This window comes from Liolophura sinensis, chromosome 9 (assembly GCF_032854445.1).
Source record: "Liolophura sinensis isolate JHLJ2023 chromosome 9, CUHK_Ljap_v2, whole genome shotgun sequence".
Taxonomy (NCBI): domain Eukaryota; kingdom Metazoa; phylum Mollusca; class Polyplacophora; order Chitonida; family Chitonidae; genus Liolophura; species Liolophura sinensis.
In genome coordinates this window covers 26,739,445-26,760,704 of record NC_088303.1, presented here as the reverse complement: position 1 = coordinate 26,760,704, position 21,260 = coordinate 26,739,445, and the positions used below count along the sequence as shown (strand labels likewise).

The 21,260-nt window shown below is 40.3% G+C and overlaps 1 protein-coding gene across 1 annotated transcript; it reads right to left on the bottom strand.

Annotated features, from left to right (window-relative positions):
* Positions 1 to 457: 457 nt before the first annotated feature.
* LOC135475753 (uncharacterized) lies at positions 458 to 19,922 on the bottom strand. Its single transcript, XM_064755690.1, has 16 exons — positions 19,795 to 19,922; positions 18,491 to 18,641; positions 17,905 to 18,064; positions 16,268 to 16,418; positions 13,824 to 13,879; positions 13,489 to 13,573; positions 12,547 to 12,718; positions 11,757 to 11,965; positions 8,634 to 8,813; positions 6,609 to 6,774; positions 5,847 to 6,009; positions 4,450 to 4,600; positions 4,170 to 4,225; positions 3,596 to 3,680; positions 2,708 to 2,879; positions 458 to 1,847 (listed from the first exon to the last, which is right to left on the bottom strand). The coding sequence occupies exons 1-16, from the start codon at positions 19,877 to 19,879 to the stop codon at positions 1,598 to 1,600; spliced, it is 2,292 nt and encodes a 763-aa protein (XP_064611760.1). The 5' UTR covers positions 19,880 to 19,922; the 3' UTR covers positions 458 to 1,597.
* Positions 19,923 to 21,260: the final 1,338 nt, after the last annotated feature.

Genomic DNA, 21,260 nt, shown 5'->3' with positions numbered 1-21,260 from the left:
TTTTCTTGAATTAACGGAATATGAGTGCCATATTTAACAGAATAATCTGCTTCAAGAACAAAATGCATTTTAGTATCACCCAAACAACAGACTTTCTTTTAACAGATAACTGATAATTTTGTGGAAATAGAATTTGTCTGTGTAACAAATTTAGCATTAGATTGCATTTTTCTTTTTTCACTTCGTGTTTTTTGCCATTACACATATGGTTTTCATACCGTTATAAAATATTAAGATTCATGCTGTTCCATTTAACTACACACTTAATGCTGGTGTATTGCTCAAGCTAAGACTGACACATAGCACAATGCACAATGTAAAAATATTAGAAAAATGTCGCCTTGCAACTTTCGTCTACATGTTAAGAGTAAAAATATTTATTGTTATGTTCATATATCATATACAGGTTGCTTACAGACCTATTAGATTGTATGAAAGTAAATGTTTCTTTCCCGTTCACTTACTGTACTTTCATAACACCCAGTCCACAGTCCCGACCTCTTCTGTAATACCTAACCTACCCAGTTTTATGGATCAAGGAGACCGGAGATGACCTCAAAAGCTAATAAAACTAGCAAGCGGTAAATTAATACAGACCAGTTGAGATTTTATCACACAAATTTGTTTTATTTTTATTTCTATGGCTCTATAAACTTTCATCGTTTTATACGGAGAGACTATGGGCAAAAGACACTTATGCAGAATATTGGGCACTGGTATGTAGAAAAACTACAACTTATGATATGTCACGATATTTTATATCACGCCACAGCGATATAAATCTATAGAAAATGTCTATTATAGGTTGTTATGCAGATAAACTGTTGTATACAATGCTCTGGGAAGGTACCCAACAGTCGCCGAAAACGCAAACTCAATCCTTACTACAGTCGGGTAATACATGCATAGCTTATCAAGAAAGTGCGCTTCCACATTTATTCACACCGTGTTCACCACAACAAAACCATTTCCAACTTTTGATCGACCAGTGCCTCCAACTTTTGTTAATCTAGGTCCAAGCAGAGAACATTTCATGTTATTTTTGTTTTCCTTTTAACACTCGGGGGTTTGGGTGGAGGAGTGGGTGAGCTTCATGGGCGAGTGGTTGGCGCACTAAAGTGAACCAGGAGCCTCTCCGCTCATGCTGGCTTCCAAACGTACGTAAGAAGCAAAGCGGATGGTAAAAAGTTCCTTGGGTTTGCACGTTTCCTCCTACCAGATAATGCTGGCTACCGTCGTGGGTCAAATATTCTTGAGTTTGGAGTAAAACACCAATAAATTGAAGAAATATACGCTTGGTAGTTTGGCATATATGCAGGATAGTTTGAGACACAAAGAATAATTCTGGACTCACACCGGTTAAACCCCTAAGTCACATCAATTTTTGCTAAAATATGAAACGATTTGCTTCTCGTCTGGACACCTCTCTCTCTCAACACAGTTAACCACGTGTTAGCCGTAATAAAAATTTGGGTAACCAATCACAATAGGTTTTTTCTACCCGCTTGACACAAAATTTGCGAACTTGCAATAATCCATGACAGATGATAGTTCTTTTCGGTTCTGTGTGTATAGCGGCATATCCCTCCGCCCGGAGCTACAACTCATCCTTCAATACGCGCACTACAGTCCGCGTAGTGGATCGTTTCTTCTGCGCTTGCTCCGCTTTTCTCTTCAGAAGCATCTGGCGAGCGCCTGTTTGGTCATGCATTTCGTGAACTTTGTGAACCCGTCTGGGCCGGTCTTTTGTCTTGTTAACTTTTGACCCAGCTGCAGGGATGTGTGGTGATGTCACGGCGCAGCGGAAGCCTACATGATGGGCGGAGTAATCAGGCTCAAGACCACGTCTGGAACATTGAGAATCAAATTTCATTTATACAGTTATGATAACATTCACAAGTACTTAACATAGTCGATGATAAGGATTGTTATGCCTCAACGCCCCAGCAACCACTCCCCACCACCCTCCCCTTCCCACTTTTTCCCCAATTTCATGAACTCAAAGACCTGGATTATGATGATTTTCACTAAGTTCTAAGACTTCGATTTCTGAAGAGGCTGAGTATGAACTATGCATTTAGAGTAGTCTCCCCTTGATGAACTGTGCGCTTAGAGTAGTCTCCCCTTGATTGAATCGAAGCCGTTGACTGTCCATGGTGGATCCAATGTGATATGATATGATCGAGATGAAAGTACCTGATCCTTCCACACGACTGACTTTGACTGATTAAAAGAAATGTTATGAAAGATATTTTTTTAAATTATTCCATTATTTACTTATTTGATGGTTAACACTACTTAGATATTAACTGTTATTTGGCGATCTTAAAAAAAAAAACGAAGCGAATAAAGCCTTTGTGTCATGCGCGCAAGGTTCTTGACAACCTGTGTGTTCAAAAAGAACGCACGGAAGCCAAGGTTGCTACAACTTAGCACAGAAGAATGAATGAATGAATGAATGGGTGTGGCTTAAAGCCACTTCGGCTAAAATGTAGGCATACCGTGGTGTGAACATGTTTAAACCAAGAATCAGTAAAGTGTCGATTTGGAACACATAGAAGCAACACAGAGCAATGGGTAGAGCCATACATATGGCCTTTACAAAAGATGTCCCATCCAACGAGCTTCACACAGAAAAAAGTGAAAAATAAACGTGTTACTGTCAGATCATACACAGGCTTTTTGACGCCGGACTACTTTTACTCACCTAGTAGATGAGCGCACCACGAAATTCCCGCTACCGTAATCGCTTTCTCTAGAGTCAAGGTACGAGCCTCCCTTCAGCACATATCGTTTGGGCTGCTCGTGTCGGTTAACACCTCGCTGATAGAACTCCGTGGTTGTCCATTCCCACACATTTCCCATTAGATCGAACATTCCTGTAAATTTAGTGATTTCTGATTTAGTGCAAATAAACATCACAATATTTTTTATCAGTTTTCAAAAATGTTGGAAAAACGCTTGGTATGTTCTAGGCGATGAATGAGTGAAATCATTATTCAAATCGTGTATAATGCTAGAATATCAGTTGTCGATAACAAAATATGTCTCAGTTGCTCTTCGATTGCAACTGTTAATATATCCAACGTGGTGATCTAATTCAACACGATGAGTGTATGGCCGAATACAACGGAATTAGACACATTCTTGAAGCAGAGCCCCAGAGATTCAGGACGATCTGTCCATATTTACTTACAAGAGAATTATACCCATTGTACAAGTTAAGAAATTTGGAGTGAAGGCGTTTGGTGGAATATCCTTAACACACAAATTTTTGCAGTAATGGCTTGTGACGTTGATTAAAATCCGTCGGTATACTAATGTCCAAGTTTCAATTTTGACATTGTAAATTTTCCTTCTTGTCGTACTCTCCTTTTGTGACATTTCATAGGAGAATCTAAAACGTTCGAGGCAATACAGATGTTTAGCGAAACTTTTAACTAATACATGGGGTTATGGTGCGAGAAATGCGTTCATTGAGGTAAAAGATCAAGGGTTTGTATTTTAGCTGTCTCAGGGTTGCGTCTTTGCGTTGATTTGTCTACTTGATATAAGCAATGACATGACTGATTGATGTCAATATGATCAGACTCACCGTACTCATTTTGTGCAGGAAAGGCATCAACAGGAGACAGAAACTCCCATTCGTCCCAAACTCTGTTGAAATCCGGGAATTTACCCTGTTAATGAACCAACAGGTCTGTTAAAAACCATTTTACCATCCGAACTATATACATGGCACCATCAGCACGTACTGCATTTTTAGCCTATAATATATACAGACGCATTTAAGAAGTAAAGACAGCACAGCTTTGAGTACATATTGTTATTACTATATCGTTTATACTATTAAAATATGACTTTGTCAAAAAGTATGTATCCATAAAAGAGCAGTTCGTGATTTTCTAAATGACTGAACTGAAACTTCACACGCACATTTGTTTTATTGATGTTGTTATAACACGCGTAATTTTGCCGTAACTGTGACATCCCGCAAAATATTGGTGTCGCTTTGCACCCAGGACACGTTAAGTGAATGGCTTATATTTAAAGGTAGAATGCCGAAAATTCGGAACAAAAAAAACCCCAGAAAAATCACAACGACAGACGGACGGGGAAAGCGACTTACACTCTTCTTGTCGTAATTAATAAACTGTTTCCTTTCCTACCTGCCAGTAATTCATTCTTCTTTTCTTGAAACGATCTCCCCATGGATAGTTTTGCTCTAGAAGGTAAAGCAAAGGAATAAATGGACCATGTTTCGATGACCACCACTTCAACGTGATTTTAGACCATACATTATGACTGGAATAAAACGCCTTTTGCACTGACATATAACTATCAACGACCTCTATTATAAACGCCGACAAACGGTATAGATCTATTATCTGGATGATGACTAGTGCTATTTCTTGATTGGGCTCATTTTGCTATTCGTCCATTACCTACCCTTGAGTCCCCCTCTAGCGGCATATTCCCACTCATTCTCTGTTGGTAGACGTTTTCCAGCCCATTGGCAATAGGTGTGTGCGTCATGGAACGTCACGTGGACCAGTGGGTAATTCATGCGGTTTTTGGTCGTCGAGCCTGGACCTTCGGGCTGAATAAAACAAAATTGTTATTACATCACTAAACACATTGTCAACAATACTGTTGCGTGAACGCATCTTTCCACTTTATTCTGTTCATATCATGACAGATGGTGTGTTGTATGTCGTTCCCAATGCCACATATCTGCCTCAGGGGACCTCTGTTTGCGAGTTTTAAACATGCCAGCGCGCACACAAAAACACTTGTGTTATATGAACACAAAGTTGTTCCTGTGTTCTTCCCAATAAAAGTCTTGTGCCATATTTTAACAACTCTTTGTTGTGTTGAACGAAAACAAGGTCTTGTGTTGAATGAATTAAACACAAGATGTCTTGGATGTTGTACACAATACTTGTTGCAAAATGCTAGCACACAAGGTTTTGTTGTATTGCATAAATTACCTCATTTTGGTTCAACACAAGTTTGCGTTTTATTATTTTGTAACACAAACATTTGTACTTTACATTTATTTAACACATGTTTGCGTTGGGGTAACACATTTTTGTGTTGAATGAAAACAACACATGTGTTTTTGCGTGCAGCGCAATGACTGCCAGCAGACTGTGAATGGTTGTGGGCTTCCCTCGGGCTCTTCCCACTTTCCTCCCACCATAATGCTGATCGCCGTCGCATAGGTGAAATATTCGGGAGTACCGTGTAAAACACCAGTCAAATAAAGAAATAAAAAATGCATAAACATATCCCTCTCCCAGGAACTCCACACCAAGCACACCTGGATTGACACCAAACTCAGTACAATGACACCAGACCAACCAGTTTTTGGCCTAGATGCTTAACTTGTACGAACACAAATCTGTTACATATGTAAATAGTATCTGGTGACACTGGTGAGCTTACATTACCAGTACTGTAAACAGTAGACAAACGCATATTGTAGATAAAAATAACTGAAAATTGTTGTATAACGTAAGGTACTCTCAAAAATATAATCTGTTAAATTTAACAGGAAATCTGTTGTCTGAGTGAGGCTAGAAAGTATTCTGTTGTGGCAGTAGATTATTTTATTAAATCAGTATAAACATTGTACAAAACTAACAGGATACTATGTTGTACATGACACAGTAGTATGTTGTAATAAAAGAACACATTCTCGTATCACTCAGACAACACACTTTCTGTTTTTTGAGAGTATATAGTTTGTCATTCAAAATGAATGAATTTGCCAAGCAGAATGTTATGACGTTGATCTCTGCAGACAATGAAGTGACTGACTGATTAGGTAGTTTATCACTCACCCTATTCCACGTGGCGTTGGCCACCTTCAACATGTACGGCTGGTCCAGGAATGGCCGTTCGCTGACCTCCCGCACCTCTGGCGTGAGAGCGTCCTCAAAGATGTAACTCCATCCACGGATCTCCGCCGTCGTCCTGAACTTCGTCTTATTCTGTTTAAACTTCCTGTAATCGACAATATAAATCAGATGTCACATTTTATGTGTATGTATATTACAAGAGGAATATGTATAGACATTCATTAATAGATGATTACCCTAAATCGTTAAAACATATGGGTGAATCTCCTGCCAGAGATTTTTTGTTTTTGACTTTTTCACTGAACTGATTTTGTTGATTTTGCTGTGGACTAACCCATTCTACGGTCTGGCCTATTCAATAATATCGTGACATTAAAATAAAACCTCGTAATTCACTAAGATTAGTACATATTACTTATCTACCTATTTGATAAAACCTCTAGAGACTGGTTTTAAAATCACTAATAAGACTGAATGATTATTAATTTTAAAACTATAACGTAATAAAACTAATCGTGCTCTTGCAAATGATTTCAAATTGGCTTTGCTATGCAGCTTTCAGTTAAAACTCAACATATCTAAGTACAAGTACATTTATTGTCTTCCTCTGCGATTTTGCTTCACTTTAGGATTTTCTGTCAAAACAGATCATGAAAAAGGGGTCTGAATCAAGGTAGTGATATCTGTACGATAATCATGCTTGGCCATTAAAGAATGAAACTATACGGAGAAATAACCACTCACCTGAACTGAGATACGGTGACAGGATAAAGGTCAATGTAAAAATCCCTGACCTTGACCTCACGAGGAGGGTATTCCCCTGTTTTGGAGCGCGGGTCATTCACGCCGAGTTTGAATTTCCCGCCTTGGATTTCTCTCATAGAGGCATAGGGATCATCCAGCGCTTTGACTGATGAGCAAAGAAAGTAAATACAAAAGGTACAGTCTGCAATCAAGGAAAGGTGTAGCAGGATCACACCAGCTGACGGAGTAGTCTTGCGATTCTTGGCCTGAAACGTCTTGAATGGTTGACTGCTGGTATAAGAATTTCTGCTTCGACGCATAGATTACTTATGTTTACTGTTCATCATTTTTTTTTTCTCTGGTGCATGTATCATGAGGTTCTTCAAAGCGTTCTCTTTACATGCATGATGGCGGTCGGATATACAATTTGAGCAAAAGGTTAAAACCCGGGGTAAACCGTCGATCCCGCGAGATTTTGATCCAGCGCTCGACTTCATGGAACAAGATCTTGTCGTCAAATTCGGGTAGAATTTCACTTAATACATTGATAATAAGCAAGTCAGCACATGACAGAAAGACGTATGAGGGCATCTTTAAATACCTCAGAGTCACAGAAGATATGGAGGCGGAGCAAGAATTCATTTCTAGCTTTCAAAACAAGAGACGTTAACAACATATTAAGTGCCTTAGTAATATGTTTTCTACCGGCATACCATATAGGCCTACTACCGCTACCTACCCCAGGTTAAGGTAATGACATACTAGACAAGGCTTGATGTCAGACCGTGAATGGTCAGTCCATGTTGACCGTTAGGTAGTAGAAACGATCCACATGTAAACATTTCGAAAAAAAAAACTACATCCACAAAATGCCTTATTTTCGATTATCGTTGACAGTTCTGTATGGCTGACAAACAACATGTTACAAGGGAGACAACCCTTTTCCCCCGATTTCTTTCGCATAAATTTAGCAGGAAGTCCAGTCTCCTATGGAGTCTTTGCAGATTGACTGTCACTGTGTGGTGGCACAACGGGCGTGTTGAATGGAATCGATACAATAGTACTCCATACACACTTCACACTGTGTGGTCATTTACAAACAATCTGTCTGTAACACGTGGTCTCACCATACACTATTTCGAGGAAGTTTAAAATACATCCAAAGTTAAGATGTGTATGTGTAAATCGCGGCCTGTTCAATACTTCGCCCACTTATCACCGGTGGAACATAAGCCTGTATATAGGCCTATCTAACGTTTAATGATTTGAACTCAGTTGATTTATTTATTTGATCGGTGTTTCACGCCGTACTCAAGATTCCACATATACGACGGCGGTCAGCATTTAACGATGAGAGGGAATTGATTAGGGTTTGGGGGGAACTCATGATCATTCTCAGCTTGCTGGCAGTCCTTTCTACACACACGACCGGAGAAGAAGCCAGCATGAGCTGGGCTTCAATTCACGGCAACCGCACTGGTGAGCGGCTCCTGGCTCATTAAGCTGTGCTAGCACGCTAACAATCAGGCTGCAAAGTACCCCAAACTTGATATAAGTTTAGTCAATGCAGAATCAATATTTCTTGACCGATAGTCATTAAAATATGTCAGAGGAAACTACTATCAGAGGCCAAAATAAGCCTGAATACTGAACACGTATTTTCACACGAATATAAACCGCGACTTTACAGATACTAAATACTGTACATCTGCTGGCCAATGAGTATACCAATTCAAATAATGAAAGCGATAAAGGGGAGAATATAGACCTTCCATAGATATGTAAACATGCACCAGGTTCACAAAAGGTTCACATACCAAAAAAAGCTAAATTTTTATAGATAAAAAAAAGGTTTAGGCAAATTTAACCCAGTAGAGGTTAGAACAGTTGGTACAATTTGCTTACTTTGATAATAAATATAGACATCATAACGTTGTTATAATTAGAGCAACTTTTCAAGTAATTTGTATGTACTCTTTGTGTAATGAAACCATATATTGCATTGTTTTGAACAGTTATACTCACTTCTTTCCAAGTTGGCCGCTGGTTTCAGTTTGATACTCGCCGTTGTGAAAGTGATAATACAAAAAGAAATACATAGCATCCATTTCAACAGGATAAAGGTAATGCCCGCCATGTTCCGTGACGGACGGTTCGGTGTGTGACCACGGTGATTTGGCTGCCACTCGCCGGCTCTGCCGTCTGCTGACGTGCTCCGATGTAGCGGAATCGATCACAGGTGACAGCTGAGCGGTCGTCGACTCGGCCCTTTAGAATGATCTCTAACTCTTGTGTAGCGTCTTGCACTAAACATCTGTTGACATTTCCGATATAATAGCGGGTGGGCAGCGGACGGATCAGAGGCACATGCTATACGTGGCAGTTTAAATATCAACACCAGCTAGCTTTTCACCTGTGTAGTATCATGAGCTATTGAACTACGATCATTCTCCGATGCAGTACTATTAACGTAAAATTTGCAGCGTGGATTGAGACAAGTTAAGATATCCACGGGTACATATTTGAAATAAAGTTTCTTACGATATTTCTTTTGAAAATCTTAAGACACAAACATCATGTATGATAAGATGTCCACGTGGAATTTACCAGGTATCTACACTAAAAAAATTGACCTGTTAATAACAGAAAGTCTGTTCCCGAGTGATTCTGTTATTTCAACGCAATATATGTGTGTTATATTTGTGTTATATTAGTGTTATATTAGAATATGTGTGTTATATTTAACAGAATAATCTGCCGCAATAGCAGAATACGGTCTAGTATCACTCAGAGAACTTCAACTTTCTGTTAAAATTAAAAGGTTAATTTTTTTAGTATATACAGTGAGACAACCATTCCTCAGGAAAAGTTTATCTGATCTTGTTTCTCGTGAAATTATTTATTCATTAATTTGATTATTGTTTTATGCCATACTCAAGAATATTTCACTCATACAACGACGGCCAACATTATATAGTGGGGGGGGGGAACCCTCGACCATTCGCATGTTGTTGCCGGACCTTCCCACTTATACGACCGTAGAGGAAGGCAGCATGAGCGACCGCATTAATGTGAGGCTCCTGGATCATTGTGGTCACAATTATATTAACCGCTTAGGCCACAGAGTCACCCTCCATATCGACGTTTGTAAAACAACTCTGCAGGACCACATAAGAGCGGTGTTCAGTACAGATACCTCATCATGACACCCTTCATCACACAGTATTAAGGATACTCCTTAGATGTTAGGTATGTTGGAGGTTAAGTTATATAGGGTCACCGCGATATGAGGGCTATGTTGCCAAAGTCGCGGCAGTTCATTAATTCTTCAGGGTGCATCATACATGTTGTGAAATCGTTTCGATCTCTATTGTCCAGCAAGGATTCTTTACTTCAGTGCTGCTAAAACATTCTGTCAATCCCGACGGTTATTTCCTTTTAACTTCTTTCTAAGCCTGTATAGAGCGTCCGCTTCGGGACCGGTAGATCCAGGATCAATCCTTGGTCGAGTCACACCTAAGACTTTAAAAGAGGAAGTTGTAACTTCCTCGCTTGGCGTTCAGCATGAAGGGGATAGTGCAACGACTGGTTGACCCGTATCAGTATAATGGCTCGGGCGGGGCGGCTTACTTGCCTTCGGTAAGTCGTCTCAGTGATGCAGCACTAAATAAAAGAGCGGTGAAAATCCGTCCTGCAACTAGGAGGCACATTACACGTGCATGCATCCTAATGATTCCTTCGTCGTCATATGACTGAAAAATTGTTGAGTACGACGTTAAACCCCAAGCACTCACTCACTCACTCCTAAGCCTGTAACGTTTAAGCCAAACTATGCATCCATTGGCATTAACAACATTTCATCAAACATCTCTTTTTCAACGTATGATTTATTTATTTCATTTTTCCTCGGGGCTCTGTTCGGTTTCCTCCCACCATAATGCTGGCGTATAAATGAAATATTCTCGAGTACACCATGCAATCAAAATAAAAAAATCAAAGCATCGTTCTTGCCTCTCTATCTGGCTCAAACTCTACATAACAGACAACAGTTTCATGTTTAGTGATGACGTACTCTCAAAGAACACATGAGTAGCCTACCGTTTCGTGCACATGCGTATGTGTAGCTAGCGATGTAAACAAGACGTGTATCACAGGTACACAATTTGGTACACATTAAAAGTCTACATGTAGGTAGGTAACAATGATGTATGCAAGGTACACATTAATGTTCCTGTGCACATTTGCTAAACTTAATGTGTGCCTTTGGTACACACCTTGTGTAGTTTTTGTACAAAATTGCTTTTGGAGAGTAGCATATCCTAAACGATGCTTCTCTGAGAGCTCTCTTTATATCGTCTACATCAGATACAAATCCGTACAGCAAGTCTTGTTATGTGCCGTTGAGCAAATGTTAGGGCCATGGTAAAAAATTCTCGAATATTCGCGATGCTTGCACAGTGTCTATAGTCCAAAGGGATTTTACGTGCGAAATATAAACAAGGCATTTAAAAACTTTTGTCTGAAAGAACTGAAACTTTTACTGATCAGAACATGTACAAGGCATAACCATATTAAATGACGAAATTGTTTTTAAAATAACAAATACATGAACGGTATATATGCCGATGTCTCTAGACACACCCTAACAACATACATACATACATTTCACGATAAAATTCTAAAACAGATTAATCCATCAGTTAGGAATACAGAATACAGTATCTGAATCACTGTGAATGTTTACCATACATATAGAAGTCCTTTAAGAGGCATATAGAAGTTGAGTAACATCACAAAGTTTCTTTATGTAAAAAAGGTAAAAAATAAATCAGAAGTTGTTATGCATAAAGAAACTTTGCGATGTCAAACATATATAGAAATACCTACAGTGTGGGATAAACTGTTTCAAGCCAGAGGAAATGTAAGTCTATATACAGATGTAAACATGCATAACTTTTATTTATATTTACACAATGATGCCAATTCATATAAGAAGATCGTGGTCTTTTCATAGCCTCTCATAAAAATGATACACTAATGTTCACATCATTATATTTACATCTCCATTTGACATTCTCGCACGAAAGAGCATTTGTCACTTGTTGCAAACTATACCTATTCACAGTCGTTTATGTTATAATTCAATATGTTTTCTTTTTCTGATTTTTTTGGCCCCTCGCCTCTTGGGTGAGGGATTGTCTAAGGTCCTGGCCTTCTTTCTGGGTTTCGGCTTGACGGAGGGTCGGGGAGGGGGTGGGAGCTTGCTTTTAGCCGCAGTCCCAGCCTTGCCGTGCTTGGCGTCACGTGCACATCGGAATCCAACATGGTGGGCCGTGAAACGAGGATCTATAGCTTTTCTGAAACCGTACCAAGTACATATACATATTGGATATCCAACCCATTAGTTTACTCCAGTGAAAACGTGGTGTTTTTACCAAAATGTTGTCCACATTAAAAATTTTCAGTTTTGTTATTTTAAGGTGAGAAGTTATACATCACAAAAGTAAGTCAGAAGGTCTGTTAGCATCCTGCGGATGGTCGTGGGTTTCCTCCGGGCTCTCCCCGGTTTCCTCCCACCATAATGCTGGCCGCCGTCGTATAAGTGAAATGTGAGATAAGACAATGAGATAAGGCCAAGGATAATAACCTAAATCATGTGAATGAAAAATAGTCGTGATTTTGACGACGGTAACATTAGATAGGTGTGACAAGACAAAAAGAGAAGTGCACAGAAGCAGGAAGGTAAACTTCACACAATTATGATTTTGTTAGTGACTATAAGGACGAAATTACGGTGTTGAGAAACAACAGTGAACACAATGAGCTTGACATCTCAGTTTGGTGAAGACACTGACGACACGAAAGTCACGCTTGTGGACATGGTAATAGTTGTAAGACAAATACAATGCCCGATGGTAAATGGCGACTGAACGCTTACCTTTGGCTTATACGTAGTTGATATCCCGTAGTAATGCCAGGTCCCGCCAGTTCCAAATAGGACCCGCCTTTTGCTATTTTTGCATTGGTTGTCGTCATCTTTTTTTCATCTTCATGTTTAATAGCCGGGGTTGATGTCCATTCCCAAACGTTGCCCAATAGATCGTACATGCCTACAAAATATGAATATGAAGTGGTAGGCCGCAATAAAGTTAACACTAACCGAAAACCATTGTACATTAAGATCAAAATCATTGGTGCCTTTCTTTGTACTACTCCAAGCACAGTTTCTGGTTCAATGTCCTTAAGCCGATTCAACAAAGCAATTTCTGATTTAAGTCAATATTGGAAATATGATTTAAGAGCTTATCGACATGCTTTTGCATGACTTTGGTTCCGAGAACAGAATCCCGAACGTTCGTCGTTTACCGACAGGGTTTTAAGAACAGAATCCCAAATGTTTACTGCTAACCGACACGGTTATGAGAACAGAATCCCAAACATTTTTTGCTAACCGACATGGTTTTGAAAACAGAATCCTAAACGTTTGTTGCTTACCGACATGACTTTGAGAACAGAATCCCAAATGTTTGTTCATTACCGACACGGTTAGGAGAACAGAATCCCAAACATTTTTTGCTAACCGACATGGTTTTGAAAACAGAATCCTAAACGCTTGTTGCTTACCGACATGACTTTGAGAACAGAATCCCAAATGTTCATTGCTTACCGACATGGTTGCGAGAGCAGAATTCCAAACGCTTGTTGCTTACTGACATGACTATGAGAACAGAATCCCAAACGTTTGTTGCTACCGACATGGTTTTGAGAACAGAATCCCAAACGCTCCTTGCTTACCCGCATGGTTTTGAGAACAGAATCCCAAATGTTTATTACTTATCGACATGGCTTTGAGAACAGAATCCAAACGTGTATAGCTTACCGACATGGTTCTGAGCTGGGAACTGGTTCACCACTGTCAACCCTTTTCTATGTTTCCATAACAAGTTCTCATCAGGAAAACGACCCTGAAAAATAGGACACGTTTACTTACTGACTGACTAGTCGCATATACATGAGAAGTACATGAGAAGTACAGAGGAACTCATGGTAGACGTTAGATAACACGGGGAGGAAAGCAGACAGGGGCAAAAACTTTCTGAAGCACCGGACTAAATGCCACATTTATTACGGACAGGTCATCACAGACGAGACAAATTATAGACAAATCACCCAGTGGTGCAGAAAGCACCTGTATAGGAAAAACGCGAAACTCACCTTCCAGAAATTCATCCTATTCGGTAACATCTCCTTTCCCCATGGATATTCTGAGCCTGGAAAACAGATTACAGCTTATGATCTATATACTTTGCAGACAAATACGTGAGGTAAAAATAAATATTTTCTTTAGATTAAATATGTTTCTCTGTTGCGTTGACTCTCTACTTACCATCAAGAAAATTTCAGTATATATATATATATATATATATATATATATATATATATATATATATATATATATATGTATGCTTGAAGTTTTATGTCGTACTCAACCATTTTTCAGTCATATGTCGATGAGGAGTCATTAGGTGTGTGTGTGTGTATATAACTACCGGGCAAAAGAAACGTATAACTTTTAAATGCAGTTTTTTCTATGGAAAAATAAGTTGAATAAGTTTGAACGTTGTGCGAATACGTTTGCACATAAGCACCCTGTGTACACGTCACTTTTTAACGAGATTCATTGAAAATGGTGTAATACATCATGAAAAATCGGAAAAAACAGAGTTTCGGGCCCTGTTGAAAATTCTCGATAATGACCGCCGTATAAATACCGATGTAGCACATGGTAAGGGTGCAATACCATAAAAAAAACATCTAAGAGATGCCGAGACTCACACAAGCAGAACGTGATAGAGCCACTGGTATGGCCGACATGGGGGCCAGCCAACACCACATTGCCAGAACATTCAATTGCAGTCAAGCCACAATCAGCAGACTGTTGGGTCGTTACCGCCTAACAGGCAGGACACAAGATCTTCCAAGATCGGGCAGGCCAAGTGTTACAACGCCTGGCGAAGACCGGTACATCCGCACAATCCACCTGGTTTGTGACGGCGACGTCAACGGCGGAAACGGCACTGGGACACCCCATCAGCAGACGCACAGTCTTACGACGACTCCGCGTGAGTGGTATCAGAGCCTATCGCCCCTTCCGTGGAATGGCATTGACTCCTCTACACCGTCAAAACAGGCTGCGTTGGGCAAGAGTTGTACGTCGATGGCAGCGACGAGACTAGGAAAGGGTGCTGTTCACTGATGAAAGCCGATATAACCTCTTCAGAAATGATGGTCGAATTCGTGTGTATCGACGCACGGGAGAGCGATTGGCACCAAACTGCATTCAGAATGTCCACCCTTTTGGTGCTTGTGGGGTGCTTGTATGGGGCGGAATTTGTGGACAGGTGAGAACGAGATTGGTCATCATCCAGGGAAATCTGACTGGCCAAAGATACCGAGATGAAATATTGGAACCTGTTGTGGTGCCATTCGTGCATCAACAGCAAAGGGGTATCCTTTTGCAGCAGGACAATGCACGACCTCATACCGCCAGAGTTGTACTAAATTATCTGGACACCGTTGATGTCAACGTACTGCCTTGGCCATCACGATCGCCAGACATGAATCCCTTAGAGCATCTGTGGGATCATCTTGATCGACGTCTGAGACAACGCGTCCCTCCCCCACAAAACAGGCAACAGCTCGAACAGGCTTTATTTGAGGAGTGGGACATAATTCCTGATGACGTCATCCGGCGGCTGACGACTTCCATGAGGAGACGTATTTTGGCTTTAATTGATGCATTGGGTGCTCACACACGCTACTAACGATCTGTCTTATGACATTATAGGACATCAGGTACACCTTTTTAAGGGAGTCCCTTTACATACATTTGTGTAATTTTTCAGATTTACCCCATGCCTTCTTTGCTCGGCCTGACAGCAAGTGTAATATCCATATGGCTTTGAATTTTTGAACAGAACTTGGAAAATGGTTTATTGCAATATAATGCTTATCATGTTGATACTGTCTGTCTTTTTTTCTCTTTCTTGTGGTGCTGAACAAGGTTATACGTTTCTTTTGCCTGGTAGTTTATATACCGTGTCTTGTGACTGGGCGAGTCCATGAAAACAAAGTGCTAGAAAATGTTAGTGTTTGAATCATGTTCGTTCACGAACCGACTGAATGGATGACATTTTTACTTACTGACTGTTTTGACAAACTGACCAATTCATTGACTAAAAACCTGATTAATATACTGGCACACTGTGCGAATATTCACTGCCCGACCCTCACATTCAGCAACCTCAATGGCTATATAGCTACATGCATCACCCAGTCAAGTTCCTGAGACAAGTCAGTTGTGGCTTAGCAATGATTATAATGATTCGATGTTTGTGTAAATTCAGTAGCTGACTAAATTACTGAGTCTTTGTGTCATGTCCTACTTGGCAAACATTGCACTGACATTCCTGGTCAATAACAGTAAGAAAATTCCACTTTTATTCCGAAGGAGGAGGCTTAGGCAATTGTCAACATCGCCAAAAAGACTATGCATAAATATATATGTTTTTATGAGATTGGTCTCTGCTTATAGCTGTTGTAGGGTCACTTTATTTTGACCACAACCCAAATAAAAAAGTTACCTGTCTGTCACTGACCTTTAAGCCCTGCTCTGGCGGAGAACTCCCACTCTGCCTCGGTGGGCAGTCGTTTGTTGGCCCACTTACAGTAATACTGGGCATCCTGGTAGCTAACGTGAACGACGGGGATGAAGTCCCTGCCTGTGATGTTACTTCCAGGGCCTTCTGGCTGAGGAGAGAAAACAGGAGCAATGGTGAAGAATACAACCTTTGAATTACTCCTGAGCCGCCAGTTTGCATGATGAAATGAGACAGAGCATTGATGAAGAAACTATATCAATGGAATTACTTCAGAAACGTTTGCTTACATGGTGGAATGACTGCTAGAGCAGTGGTGAAGAAAGCTATGATAATACATCTATTGTGGAATTACTCTCCGATCGTCAGGTCACATGATGAAATGAGAAAGAGTAATGGGGAAGAAACCACATCTGGGGAACTGCTGTTGAAGGTTGCATGATAAAATGAGGAAAAGTTAAAGTAGTGGCGACGAAAAGTATAATGATACATGTATTATGGAATTACTGCCAGATTGTCAGGTTACAGGATGGAATGAATAACGGGAGTATGAAGAATGAATGAATCAGTGCTTGGGGTTTTACGTCGTACTGAAAATGAATGCTTGGGGTTTAACTTCGTACTTAAAATAGTTGCTTGAATTTCTCATTAATAACATCTATGTGAAATTCGGGAAAATCATATATCAGCAGTGTATAGATATTCCGATGGGTACAAATTGTGATCCTACATTACTGAAAACTGTTCACTGCTTCTCATTGCATGATTCCATTTATATCTTTTCTGAGTTCTTTGGTGGTTTGTGTTATACGTCGTTTTGGGAAATTTGCCCTGGGATTATTGATCTGGAACGTTCTTATTGGTTGACGGCTGGTATACGAATATCTGTTCCGATGCACAGATTAACAATTTTTCAGTCATATCAAGACGAGGGGCCATTAGATGTGTGTACATATATAGTATCTTCTGGTGGCCTGGCTGCCAAGTTGCCAAAGTGTTGCCGCCACCGAAGTATCATGCCGAAGACACCAGACATTACACTCCACCTAGTCTCATTATACTGACACCGTGCCAACCTATCGTGTTTTCTTGCTCTAACCTCTCAATACTGAGCTCCAAGCGAGGCAGCAACAAGCGCCATTTTTTTGTATGGCCCGGCCCGAGTTTGATCCGAGGTCTCCCGGCTAGAGTAGTGGTGAAGAAAAACTATGCTGTATAAATTTATGATGGAATTACTCTCGGGTTCTCGGGTTACATGATGGAATGCTAAAAACTCAAACAACTCAAGGAAGCGGTGATGAAGAAACTTTCGTTTCTGGAATTATTTCAGAACCGTCAAGTTAAATGGTGAAATGAGAAAGGGTTGTGATGAAAAAAGACTATAATCATGAGGACACCGCTTGTTAAACATCGCGGAAATCACCGACAACATAATTTCAAGGAAGTGTTGAGTGGTGTGGTGTTATCTGTCTCATGCATGTTATGTTAGTGAGGCAGCATTACCTTAAATAACTATGACAGTGAGACTGTCGTGTTAAAAGAGGACACGACTACGGTATTATATATGATGCTGAATACGTCCTTAGAAATAATTAAACATTCAACCCATTGTAATCAACAAATTTATATGATCTTACCACTAGCCAGTTGGCTTTCTTGACTGCCAACAGCCAGGGCTGGTCAGGCAGTGTCCGAGAAGCGTTGATTCGGCCCTGCTCCGTCACCAGGTCTTCAAACACGTAACTCCAGCCTAACTGTTCAGCACGAGTGCGCTGGCGACGGTGTTCCATGAAGCTCCTGAAATTATGTCGCCTTTTCTATTGATTTTTTTAAAGGTTACGTGTTATTCTAGACTTCTTCATTTAAATGGAATTTCGATCAGATTCTGCTGTCTCGTGGAAGAAGGTCGTGGAAGTTATAACTATGGCTTCAGCTTTATGAATATGACTTCACCACTGTGTTCAACAGACTTAATATGACTCCAAGCACTATGAATACGACTTCCTAAAAGCACTAGGAATATGACTCTAGCGCTAGGAATAAGACTCCAGCACTAGGAATTTGACTTCAACACTAGGAATATGACTTCAGCACTGGAAATATGACTTCAGCACTTGGAATATGACTGTAGCACTAGGATATGACCCTACTATGACTGTTTTTTGTTTACTGATATCTTTTGTACGTGTATTTTCCTAATGGGTAAATTAATATATAAGTCACCTGTAATGTCTCATCTGTACGGGATATTTGTCTATTCTGAACGGGAGCACCTCCTTTCGTCTTTCCGGATACTCCCCTGTTTTGGAATTCTTGTCATTTGACCCCATAACGAAGAATCCTCCATCAAACGTTAACATCTCCATATCGATTACTGCTCAATGAAAACAAGAAAACAACAGGATAATACATCATCTGACATTGATACAGCTTCCGTATCTAGACACACGTGTGTGTAGATCTTGTCATTTCATAGATCTTGTCATTTGAAGCACACACAATGTAATATCTATTGCACGTCATGACAACGCCAACTGTACATGTTTCAGTTCAACAGGTCAACGTGATTTAGGCCATAATTCCGACAGTTCTGAGTTAGGATAAAGCCATAACCGAAATAAGTTTACAAAAGATCGGAGTAAAAGCTCTTCAGGATTTACTCCATATACGGTAGTCTTTTATGTTGGCAATTACACCTTGGCAGGGCCTTGCTGACAGAGCGCTTTACACCGTTGAGCGTTCGAATCAAACTCCCGCTGGTTCACCTGAGGCTTTCAATCAGGCAGTTTGTTAGGTACCTGACAAGATGCAGCGCAGTCCTCCGGCCTCTGTCCTGATTCTCCCAATCATATATACCTGACAATCGTTATATACGTGAAACTTTGAGTACGGCATACATCACCAATCTTGCAATTAAATGACATACAACACAGAAAGTATTTACACCAGCTATGCCATTTACTTTAAACGTTCTGAAAATATTGATGTTTATTTCAATTATTAATCTTTTAGCATAATGTATATTCAATCCCTCTCAATAGTATACATTACGATACGAGGCTTTTTCCTTATAAGAAAACATTTTGTTCTCATGTTCATCCGCCGACTGGTTTATGTTCTGTTCAAAAACGTTTGGTACCACATTCAGCAAATGTGGTAGCAAATTTTCAGACCTCCAGCTTTGTTTAGTCTAAAGCTATGTCTGTTTCGCCTGTTTCACTCATGAAACAGGCGAAACAGACATGAGTTATAGCTAACTGCTCGAGATTTGTAATCAATGAACAGCTTGTCATCAACTAAAATCACGCATTATACATTTCACTATCTTATTTCATAATTAGGTTTATGTCCAAGAAAATAGTGTAGTTATGAACACGACTATGCTTTTTGGGGTAAAATTCTGTAACTTAGCAAATGTTTCCTGGTCAAACTGAAGACACCCTTTAAAATTCGAGACAGGTAAAAATAATATATTTACTTGTAGCAAGAAGCAGATGTTGGAAAACCCTTTGCCTGCTAGTACTTACGATCAGCTGATGCCTGCCATAGTTTACAAATCACCAGTATACTTGTAAGAATCAGATACACTGGTGGGTATGAGGTAGACGCCATACTGGTGGGGGTGACGATACCGGATTGATCAACAGACAAGGGGTTACAGATCACCGCAGAGAAGACGGTCGATCACAGCGGGCGGCAGCTGGAGCGATGCTTACTCGCTCAGCCGGCGACTGCTCCTTGTAAGCCCGGACAGTGGGACAATAACCTTACTCGTGAATGTAAAGTCATGCATGTCCTTTGTTCGCGACTTACAACGTGGCTACCTTCCCGTGGATTTACACACGCTGGCAAATGTGGAGTCGAAAGTGTTTGTCTACAGATGGATTGATGATTGGGTATTGATCTTGTGGATTTTTTTTTACAGTTTGGCAGAGTGATGTCAGCTGATCCTTTTGAATTCCGATTTTCCAGAAACATGGAGTTTTGAAGTGTGATTACTCCAAACAATAAACTTTAGTCATTATCAAAAACACGGAAGTGTCAGTGAAAGTTCCATGGTCAACTGAACTTTTATGACCTGACGCAAGAAGAGGCATACAAGTGGTTAGATTCGAAACCATGACCATATCGCTTAAAACCGACGACACTAGGGAGATACACTGTACCAGTGGAGGTCAGATCTGAGCTCACAACCTTCTCGTCTCACGGCAGAGGGATATCAGCAGAGGTCAGATCTGAGCTTACATGTACAACCTTCTTGTCTCGGAGAAAGGATACAAATGGAGGTCAGATCTGAACTCAAAACTTTCTTGTCTCAAACAATGGGATACTAGCTGACGTCAGATCTAGCCATGGGATAACGAAGCGATGCTAGACTTAAGTCAGAATTTCAATCATTAAATTTTGTATGGTCCTTTCCGTTATTTTAGCTGAAATTTATTTTACATAACTTACCCAGAATTTACATTGTCAAGCAACATTTTAAAGTGATTTTGAAATTTGTCTAAGATCCCGGGGCCAGAGATCACGACCTTCTCGTCTCAGGGCAGCTGGACGTCAGATCTGAGCTCACAACCTTCTCATCTCAACAGCAGCCGGATATCAGTGGAAGTCACACAACACTCACTGGTGCAGGTCACGTTTATATCCATACACTTATAGTGTAAGAAGTGGCCTCCCTGGCCTAGTGGTCAGCGTGCCAGTGCGGCGCAATGATCCAGCAGCCTCTAACCAAACCAGTCGTTGTAAGTCCAGTTCATGCTGGCGACCTCGCCGGTCGTACATGGGAACGTTTAATACCAAACTGCGGATGACTGTGGGTCGCCCTCGGGCATGTATGAGTGAAATATTCGTAATTACATTAGAGATGGCGTAAAACTTCAGCCAAATAAGTAAATAAAGCTAATGTAACTTGGCCCACATAAATCCATAAACATGTAACTTATCACAAACAATATGAATGGAAAAGGCCACGCAAGTATGGAACGTCCAT

Excerpts from the sequence above, each read along its gene's own strand:
- LOC135475753 (XM_064755690.1), bottom strand. The coding sequence starts at position 19,879 with ATGGCGTCTACCTCATACCCACCAGTGTATCTGATTCTTACAAGTATA. Across the intron at positions 12,719-13,488 it reads CCCAGCTCAGAACCATGTCG|GCATGTACGATCTATTGGGC; the intron begins GTAAGCTATACA and ends CATATTTTGTAG. Across the intron at positions 2,880-3,595 it reads TCCTGCACAAAATGAGTACG|GAATGTTCGATCTAATGGGA; the intron begins GTGAGTCTGATC and ends CTAAATTTACAG.